General features: G+C 33.9%; 1 protein-coding gene across 2 annotated transcripts; it reads right to left on the bottom strand.

Moving 5' to 3' along the window:
• Positions 1 to 7,043: 7,043 nt before the first annotated feature.
• Positions 7,044 to 9,103, bottom strand: LOC132308142 (NAC domain-containing protein 43-like). 2 transcript variants are annotated; one of them, XM_059806145.1, is made up of 3 exons: positions 8,725 to 9,103; positions 8,258 to 8,535; positions 7,044 to 8,134 (listed from the first exon to the last, which is right to left on the bottom strand). In XM_059806145.1, exons 1-3 carry the CDS (start codon positions 8,906 to 8,908, stop codon positions 7,421 to 7,423), a joined length of 1,176 nt encoding a protein of 391 aa, XP_059662128.1. In that variant the 5' UTR covers positions 8,909 to 9,103; the 3' UTR covers positions 7,044 to 7,420. The 2 variants fall into 2 exon arrangements, with proteins under 2 accessions (XP_059662128.1, XP_059662129.1); XM_059806146.1 differs by having other exon boundaries at positions 7,044 to 8,005.
• Positions 9,104 to 10,805: the final 1,702 nt, after the last annotated feature.

Below are 10,805 nucleotides of genomic sequence, written 5' to 3'. Positions count from 1 at the left end.
GGGGTAGATTACGATGACCCTGTGGGTGGGTGCGAGACACTAGCAGGCTACCACACTGGCGAGTTATGGGTGCCCAATCCCACATCATCTGGTTATGGAAAATGTGAAGTGCTTATATGTTGGTGTGTCACTCAAATTGGTATGAGACCTTTTGGAGTAAAACCCAAGAACAAAATCGTGCAGGCTCAAACTCAAAACTGACAATATCATATCATGTGGTGGAGTAGAGTGGGTTGTTACACCCATCCACGCAATCCTACCCATAAGGTCTAATGCGCACAACGCTAAATTTTAATAACATATGAGAAATAGATTTCATCATCAACTGCATTGGATGAAAATGGAACACTAGGAAGGGAAAGCTGTAAGGTTGAGCTCTAAGACACTCTTTGTAATCCGATGGGTTGTCAGAGAGAGACGCAATTAGAGCTGTGAACGGACATAAATGCGAGAAATTAAATGGTTATAACAGAAGTTATGAACCATTACATAATAATATTTTAAAATAATAACACTTACCTCCGTAGATTGCCTAAATAATAAAGATCAATCTTGTCTTCCTTGTTGTTTTGACTTTGAACCGAAGGTATTAAATGACTATTATAATCATTGAACATTTTATTTTTTAGTACAAAATATTTTTTCCTTTATGGTAGGAGTTTTGAGTTAGGGCATCCTTTGTAATAGTGATAGCCTCGCCGGCAATGAAGGCAGACTTGTGAGAGCCGACAACTTTCTTGGGCAATTTAACAGTAGCCATGGGCCCATGCCCCATTTTTGGGCTTCTCTGAAAGTCATGGAAAGAAGAGTTTATAAAGAGTCTGGGTCAGGCCCAGTTTTCAACCCACTTGCCAGCCGGCCCAATTCCTTCAAAATTGATTGCATAAGAATCCACAGTCCTTCAAAATTGAATACCTTTTTCTGTTCGGTAGGGAAAAAAAAAAATTTGAATGAAAGGAAGAAAAAAAAAAGAATGGATGAAATATCATGGGAAAGAAATTCTGTGTGTAATTTTTTTTTTCCTTTTTCGGTTGAATAAAAAAAAAAAAAATAATCTCATAATATTCCATGTTCGTTACGAGAGAATAGAAATTTTAATTATTTTTATCATTATATCTAATAATATTTATAATATTTTAGTTTGTTGAGTATAATACTATAATTCAAATTTTTATTATTTAAAATAATATTTAATTTAAAACTTATATAATAGTTCACTTCCATTTCTTTCTTTTTTTTCCTCTATTTTTTTGGTATTGGGTCATCATTTCTTTCTTGGTATCTTCTCTATCGAATAGGGATGCTACGATACGATTCGGTCTAGTTCCAAGCAGAACCGGAACCATTCACAACAAATCTTTAGTTTTTGAAACCGGAACCGAACCGTTGGAATTATAGAACCGAACCGGACCGGACCGAACACTGAACCGTTAAGACCAGATCGGTGCGGTTAGGCTCCACGGTTCCCCTTGGGTTTCTTTAATTGCTCTTGTACTGATTAATTTCCACTCCTACCCATCACTTGAAAGCCTGTTAAGCCGTGGTTGGGATTCATAAGGTGAAGCTCGTTAGATGATTGAGAACTTGAGACAGAGAAACTGAGAGGGAAGATGATGAAACCGTTGAAGAAAAGGTGTATCAGTGACCAATATCAGCCAAACAAGCATCAATAGAAAAATTCCAACAAGAATCTGCCCACAAACATGCTAGAATTGAAACCCTAGTTTTGAAAAATGCCCAAAATAAACACACGAAAATAGAGAAAAATAAATGACCTAGGGTTGCAGTCCAAATCGATTGATGAAGGCTTCAACCAGACCATAGATGACTCGAAGAGACAAAGACGAATCAAACGATTGATTCGATTAGTCTGAATTTGCATTTACAAAAGCCCTCAAACAATCAAACATTGAGGCGATTTTAAGTTTTGTTTGGGGTCTGTTGTTATGTACATGTCTGTGAGTGAATGACAAGTAAGGTGTGAGGCTGTGAGTCTCTGCCTTTTTAAGTTTGGTGAATGGCAGTGACTTGGTAATAAACTTATAGTTATATAGTAATAAATTAGTAATTATATAATTTAAAAATAATATGTATAATATATATTACATTACGGGTTCGGTTGCAACGGCCTAGAACCGGAACCGAACAGTAAATTAACGGTTTCAAATTTTTTGAATCGAAATTGTGAAAACCGAAATTGAAGCCCTAGTTCGATTCCACAATTTTTTTAATGCACCCTTACTATCCAATAAATGATGTTTATTCTTTTCTTTTTATTTTATTTTTTTCACCTCTTTCTTTTTTCTTACCTAATATAACACTAAAAAAACAGCAGACAAACTCTTATGGTTTCACGTGGGCTTTGTTGTTGGTGTTTAGCGTTATATTGAGCATCAATAATATAGTAACATGGTGAATGCACTGAATGGTGATAGACAAATTTCTATTATCATTGGGAATAACTTTTCAGAGTACACAATAATTTACCAAAAGGAAGTGTGAGAAAACAAACCACAAAAATAATCATAAATTTTCACATGATATAAGGGAGAAAGTAGAGCCCAGTACAACTACCAAATTAAACAGCATCCGGATAAGGAAGACTACATTGTATTGTTATGGGACGTGGAAGCGCAGGAGGTTAGATGGTGGTGATCATGAGAGGGCCCATAAATGGTGCGAGTAGGGATGTATCGCGAAAATTATATAAGAGGGGATAATTTTCAACAACAATAATATATAGTACGGTATTACAAAAATTTGAGTAGAGCATTCTTAAGATTTTTACAAAAAAAAAAAGTAAGGATATTTTTAAAATTTTATAAAATTTATAGGTAATTTTATAAATAAATAAAAAATTCAGTGAGGGCGGCTGCCCCCTCTAAGCCCTTCATGGGTCCATGCATGGATGTGAGATAACCTCTTTTCCATTCTTCCCGAGCTCAGATTCTCTCTTGTAATATGTTGGTTCTGTACTGATTCTGATTTTTAACATTATTACATCTATTTTTAACATAATCGTATTTACTTTTTTTCTAGTTAGATATAAATCTGTTATAAAACAGAGGTAACGTATTGAAATGAAGATGTAACGTATTAAAATGAAGACGTAACATGTTAAAAAATGTATACCACCACTACTCTACGGCGGAGGGAATTAAAACAGAGGATTTGAACTCAATCTTCACATTGGTGGAATTATATATGAACTTCGAAAATAGTTTTTATTAATTTTGAATTCTCTGTAACCTCCTGAAATACTTTTACTTTTCTTATTCATGTCAGCTTTCTTGCTTGGATGAGATGTGCTTCCTAATCTATTCTGCTTGGTCCCCCTTGTTGAATTATTGGATTTACTTTTTCTCTACTTTTTATTCACTTCTTCACTTTAATTTTACGTACGCGTGGATATATCACCTGCTGAGTAATTATCTATTGGCTTAATTAAGATTTTTTACATCTTATTCTCCTTTTTTATTGTTATTTTTTGCACTGGAAATGTATTGTAGTAGGTAGAGTATTGATAAATGATAAATTGGAAATGTACATTGTTAAGATTTAAGACTATATATTCTAATAAGTATACACTATCCTTTAATTGTTTTGCATTTTTTTTCCTTCTTATATATACATACTTATTTATGTGTCCTCACCAATAAGTCTGTGGCCTAGCGGTATAAAGCTCTTACCTTTTAAAAGGAAGTCAGGGGTTCAAGCTTCAGTGAAGACAGTGTGTAGGTCCCAACTAAGACAATATATATATATATATATATATATATATATATTTATGTGTCCCATGTTAAAAAAGCAACACAAAGAAATTGAGTAACTGTAGTACTATTATATAAGTATATGATCAGACAAGTCCACGGAGAAGAGGAAAGAGGAGGTATTGTAGATGCATTTTGGCATGGCTGATATACACACAACAACGGAGTCCTTTTCCTACGAAAGTTTTTTAAGTCAAAAAAGTTTGCGAAGTTTCATAACAGTTCTCGCACATTTTTCTTTTTGAGTTGTGATAAAGAGTTTGAAAGATGGACAGTTTGATATCGTAATAAATTTTGAAACAGAGACATCTGCTTCATTCTAGCCTTCTAGTCTTCGCCTAACCGTTTCGCTCATTAAATTCTCTTGTTCTTGCCGCGTCTAGCAGAGATTGTTGGGTCTCTATTTATATATATATATATATATATATATATTTCCTCCGTCTCATAATAAATGTCCTTTATGGAGGGTAGAACTTTTTAAGGGGACATGTAATTATTGCATTGTCTCCTTTAAAAATTACAAAGCTACCCTTTCAAGTTTAAATATATATATAATCAAGTTTGAATTTTTTAAAATTTTAAGGATATTTTATGAAAATATGTGAAATATGTTGTTTAAATTTGGTAGATGGACAAGTATTTTGGGACAACTCAAAAAGAAAAAATGAATAACTATTATAAGACGGAGAGAATATATATATATATATATATATATATATTTGAGAAATATTACTATTTATAAGTTGAAAAAAAAATAGGAGTATTCATAAACGTTGTTGTTGTTGTTGTTGGAATTGACGTGTTTGTTGTTACAATCACATATGAGACGTGTTTCTAAGACTCCCACATGAAGTAATCTCTGAATTTCAAATTTTGGTTTGTTGATTTTTAGAAATGAAAGGGTCGTCTGATCTTTCATCACATCAGTAGCATATATCGATTACGAGATATGATTTTCTTGCCATCTTTTAATTTTCAGACACATACGTGGCCTTCACCAGCTATGGTCTATGCACTCTCTATCCATATCCATTTCAAATATTATCGTTATTTCCGAAAAAAAAAAGGTTTGTTGTAATGGAATCACGTTAGTTCCACAGAATTAGGGTGAGTAGTTGCTGTCATATGAGAGGAGTGTCACTTCCAATCTTGTCGTGTATATAGATGGAATAGATTAGCCTAATTGTCCATACAAATATGATTAATTCCATAATGAGAAAAAAAAAAAAAAAAAAATGGTTTAGAGAGAGAAAAAGGGTGCAATGGGTCTGGGTCAATAGTGACTTAACAACATTTGGGCCAACGAGCCCAAATGGTCCGTACGTGACTAGCCAATCAATTGCTTTCTAGATGGGGCCTGTCGGGAAATCCTCACATTTTGGTCGGACCCACTTTCCATGCGTCGTCTTTTGACTGGGTCTTGAGTTTCTGGCTGCTTCATGTACACCACCACCTACATATTGATTGGATTTTTTTTTTTTGGCAAAAATGATAATACGGAAAATTATAATCTTGTATTTGAATTTTGAAATATGCAGAACAGACATTCCATTTGCATTAGTATTTCAAAGTTCAACGACAAAATGATGGTCGTGAATGGAAATTGTTGTATTGGTTAGCTGTAAAACAAGAAAGCAAAAAAAAATATAATGATACCAATACGACGACAATGAGATCCGAACATGTATGGTGTATTGAGTTGTTCTATCAAAGTATTTTGATGGGCGACAGAACAAACTAACACTTCCAAAACTCCTAGCAATCGACTAAACATCAGAACAAGGATTTTTGCGACCTATTATCTGATGAAATATCACTTTTAGCTCATTTACTTGGAGTGATCGACAAAACAACTTGGAATTTTTTTTTAGGGTCATTGTACTACTTCATTATCATTTTTTTTATAGAAATATATGAATGAGAATAGTTTCATGAAAATTATTATTAATAACGTTTTAACATAAACTTATGCTAATTACCAAAATAATAATAATACTTAATTACCCAAAAAAACATAAACTTCTGTTTGTAAATTTATATATAGATAAACATACATGCGACTATGCGAGTGAGAGTGTGTGCGCATATATAGTATCTGGATTCATAGTCAAGTTGCCCATTTGGTGGGCACTTTTTTCTTTTCAACCTAAGAATTGATGGCATCTTATAAAAGACATACAACTTTTTATTTTCTTAGTTTTTAAGGGAGTAACGGCGTTGACAGTGATTCCGGAGGTAAGTTCTTGAGATTTCGTTTTTGAACCGCACACGTGCTCTATATATATACATATCTTCTAATTAAAACTTAGAGTGATATACTAAACAAATAAAAAGCCGAAGTATGTCTATTGTAACAACCTATTCGTGGTCAAAACAAGGATGTTGATTTATATTTTAAATTATTCATGGTACAAATTTCTTCATATGTCTAAATTTCTTTATATTCTGAATTGTTCATGAACCAGATAACTAAATGAAATTGCATATCCAATTTCTTCATGGTACAAAATGAAACTGCATATCCAATTTCTTCATGGTACAAATCTGTCTCCACGAAAAGTATTACTCAGTTCATATTCTATTTACCTATTTAGGGAAAATATATATATATTACTCGTTCTTAATTATTAAGCAACATAACACAACTTCACCTTTCAAAAAAAAAAAAAAAACATAACAAACTTAATTCAATCAAGTCTTTTTCACAAATATTAATGGGATCGGTTAAATGATTCATATTTCTCCTCTTTCTCTCTCTATCAAAAGACATTCTATTATTTCTTTCATTGCTATTTAAAATACATGTAAGTTTCAATCTTTCCTTTTTGCTAGTATTGCCTTGAATATTAATACCTCACTTTCCTCATTGTGTATTATAATATATTTGTCTTTACTTCACTTGGCTATATTTTCCCATTTTATCTCTAAAATCTAAATTGTAAACATTTCTAATAACTCGAAGTAATTTTTAGACGTGGGAAAATGTATACTCAAATATCTAAATTAGTACAAGTAATTATAAGATGTACTGAATCTTTTCTCAGGAAAAAAAGAACAAAAAAAAGAAGCAGCTAATTTGTGAACAAAATGACACACAAAAGCAAATTATTAAGTCCAGATTTCACTAGTATTGGACCATGGATTCAAGTACAATCGATAGCAAAATGAACCAACAGAATCCTCACTAGTTATAAGGATTTGATATATATATATATATATATATATATATATATATATATATATATATAAGAAGTAAATATTGAAATGGTTCTATACATGCAACCCTATTTTCTCCAGCATCAATCAAAAGTTCTATTAAATTATACAGAAAAGCTTAGTTTAATTATATATAATCTAACATGGTCAAGCTTTTCTACCGCAGTACATTTGAGGATTTCTCTCAACCCTCAGAACATGATTACAGATAGAAAGATATTACTAGATCATAACAATAATGAAATGGAAGATATCGTTATTATGTAAGGATATGATCTTGTTGACAATGCCACCCATCTAAGATATCACTCCCTTTATTTATGTAACATCATGTATATCAATCACATGTTATTTGACTTCAGGAAATGCTAGCTATAACATATATATATATATATGTATGTATATATGTATGATAGCTTGATTACTTCTAGCTGTTATACGGAAAAGTGGCCTAGTGGGTCAGATGAGGATGAAGACATTGATCGTGTGAAGCTCCACAAATCAATCTCGCTGCTATAGGCTTGAGAAGCTTGGTTTGGTCTATTAGAACCTAAATGAGGTACATGTAGATCATCATCATCAATGGAAAAGGAGAAATCATCGTTGGGCTCACCATAGCTAGACAATTTCTTGGATCCCTCTACAGGACCATTGAGCTGTGAAGCCACAAGGCGGTCAAGCGCAGCCCAGTCTGTAAGTCCATCATTTTGGTGACCATCAACCATGTTTGTCTTGTAAGAAGTAGTGCCACGATGATGATCAGTACTGTTTTCTGTGATCATCTCATCAATTGATGGCATTGTTGGAGTGCTCTCTAACCTTGGCAGATGGGCAAATCTACCGGTCGGGAACTCATAGCCAATGGCTGTGGTGATAATTGGGGTCAGAAATTGCATACTATTGTCGCTTTTTATCATGTTGATGTTCCCTATTGCTTCATTTTCCTCTTTGCAAGGCCTTCCCATGTACACAAGTATCTGATCTAGTACATGATCATCTTTATTACCCGAATTCATCATCTGTGTCACACCCATAGAGGTAGATGAGCTTTGAGGACTATCTAGAACCTTATGGTAATTTTTCTTCTTGAAAACACGGCAAACCACCCACCCGTCTTCAGACGCAGACTCTCCTATCAAGTTAGAGGCCTGAAGTCTATAGTCAATACTATGTGGGTAAAAGAAACAAGTATTCCAGACACTATTGATTTAAATATATATATATGTGTGTGTGTGTGTGTGTGTGTATTTAAATTAGGTAAGACAACTTACACTGGCGTAGTGGGTAGTAGTATTGTTGTCTTCTAGTCTATATTCATGCATGATCCAATCCGATTTTTGTCCATGTGGTGCTCGTCCTTTGTAGAAGACGAGAGTCTTCCTCATCCCAATCCTTCTAAAACTGCTGTAGATGGCCTTATCGCGACCCGTGGCCTTCCAGAACCCAGCTGCAGTGGCACGGTTGGTCCTAGTCCCTGTTGGGTATTTCTTGTCTTTGTGACTGAAGAAGTACCAATCATTTTGTGGGGTGGATCCTATTTTGCATCGCTCTTCACAACCCCATAAGCAAAAACATGAAAGCAAAGTCATGAATCATGCATCATAAGTTCAGCACACACACACTGACACACACATATATATAGCTAGCTAGTTAGTCTATAACAAATTAAATCTAATTCAACATACAGTTTATAAGTACATATAGATATGTATAGATGGATAGAGTTGCAAGTGTTTACCTTGAATATCCCATGGCTCGAGCTTATTAAGATCAACGTCACGAATAACGTCGAGATCTATCTTCTCAGAGGCCACTTTCTTCCTCAAATAGTAGTGAAGAAGCTCCTCTTCAGTTGGGTGGAATCGAAAACCTGGAGGGACCTGAGACTGGCCGTTTACAGATAGATTCATGTCTTCAGACATTAGTCCATAAATATGTAATTAGTATAGTTCAAACAACTATTTTTCCTCCTAAAATCCTGCCTCAATCTTGGGTTAGAAGGAGAATTATGTGGGGATAAGAAGGAGGAAGAAAGTTGGTATAAGATGAAATGAAGATATCATCACACAGCGTAAAAGGGGTATTGGATACATAATGATATATATGGGTGGTAGGGTAGGACATATATGGTCCAAAAATGCATGAAAAGTTATGGTATGATGGTCTTTATAAATGTACTTTTAACAAGCATGGAGAACAGCCAACCACCTAAACCTAGAGAGGGAAAGATTAGCAATGTGGGTCCTACCTTAGGTGGTATGTATTGGGACCCACCAAAGGCGTTAGAGAGGAGTGCGAGCGGGAGACACGCCCCCATCCAAACTATGACCCTCGACCTTATGATCCCTTCGAAAAGCACCTTCTAAACCACCTCCATCCCCATATATGGAATCTCTCTCCCCCCCTCTTCATATGTATATATATATATATATATATATAATCATCACTCGTTTAACTTGTGCAACCACCTCGATCGAACAACAGGAGGCAATAGAGAGAGGCATATGCATGATGGGGTCGGAGGGCATTGCCTTCATGGGAAGAAAGAGATGATGGGTGTAAAAAAGGCTTTTTGTTTTGTTTTGTTTTCTTCAGTAATTTGGGAGTAAAAAGAAGACCTCGCGGAGAAAAGTTTGATTCTTGTCTTGTTACTCTTTCACTTGATATATATATATATATATATATAGTTGTGAATCAATCGACTTGAGTTGGGCATATATATGAAAACTTGATTCGGACTTGATTTGGAATTGTAACGAGCTTAAAGAGTTGAGACTTTGCATATCACGATTTTAAAAACTTAGAGTTTAATTGTTCAATAAAACAAGTTGAGTTTAATCTAATATTTGTGTTTAAGCTAATTACAGATGAACATTTGCACATACCAGTCTAAATGAGGCCATATATACGAGAGAATTGGCTCGTTTATTAAATTAGTTTAAAATTTGGACCTGAGTTTTTGTTTTACACAAGTGAGTTTTAGCCAAACTTTAAACAAGTTGAATCAGGGACTGGTCATCGATGGTTCAATTTACTTGCAATCCTAAATGTGTCTGTGATCATTGCAACGCTAACTATATGACACCATGTCCTAGCTTTCAGGTTGTAAAACAAAATGTTCTGTCTAGCTATCTAATTTATATATCATCTCTAGTTTTGTATAGTCTAGATCTTCTTCATATATTCGTTGTGACAATTAATTTTTATAGTGTACTTAGACAGACTCGAATCATTTACGTTCTAGATTGAAAGAAAAAGAAATGTCATTAGACCACAGTCTGTCTTAGTATTTCAACTGTGAATTTCACTTGGGACTGGCACGATACATTTTAAAATGACATAATCTTCATATTTTTTTTTTTTAAATATCTGTAAAAGGGGGAAAATATCAAAATCCGGTAACTCATTCTAACTAAGTTGATACAAAATCAGTTAATTCTTAATTACGTGGCAAAATTATATCATTGCAGATCAACTATGTAGTAAGAATTTATGTGACTGATTCTGTCCGTACGAAATAAAAGCATGGAGATAATGAAATTAACGGCCCAATGTTCAAATTGTACTTTGAAGAAACATCCTTGGATAACAGGAGGGCATGCTACATAACTGGAAATAATGATTTATCATGTTTAGAGTTGCAGTAATTCTTACATTCATTGATTGTACATTGATGCCAACAAAAAATAAAATATAGATGTACAGTGGAATCGGAAAATTAATTTAGTGAGACACATATCAAAGTATTAATTTTGATTTTGAGACCTTAAAGAGTCTTTTGTTCATGTCATCACCCATCCCTACTTATGTAAATATAAT

This window comes from Cornus florida, unplaced genomic scaffold, assembly GCF_030987335.1.
Source record: "Cornus florida cultivar Cherokee Brave unplaced genomic scaffold, ASM3098733v1 CherokeeBrave_3.0.0_Hap2_Chr05, whole genome shotgun sequence".
In the NCBI taxonomy this organism is placed as follows: domain Eukaryota; kingdom Viridiplantae; phylum Streptophyta; class Magnoliopsida; order Cornales; family Cornaceae; genus Cornus; species Cornus florida.
The sequence above is the reverse complement of the archived record's forward strand: the minus strand, read 5'-3'. Positions and strand labels throughout refer to the sequence as shown.

Excerpts from the sequence above, each read along its gene's own strand:
- LOC132308142 (XM_059806145.1), bottom strand. The coding sequence starts at position 8,908 with ATGTCTGAAGACATGAATCTATCTGTAAACGGCCAGTCTCAGGTCCCT. Across the intron at positions 8,536-8,724 it reads CGAGCCATGGGATATTCAAG|AGCGATGCAAAATAGGATCC; the intron begins GTAAACACTTGC and ends GGGGTTGTGAAG. Across the intron at positions 8,135-8,257 it reads CTACTACCCACTACGCCAGT|GCCTCTAACTTGATAGGAGA; the intron begins GTAAGTTGTCTT and ends TATAGACTTCAG.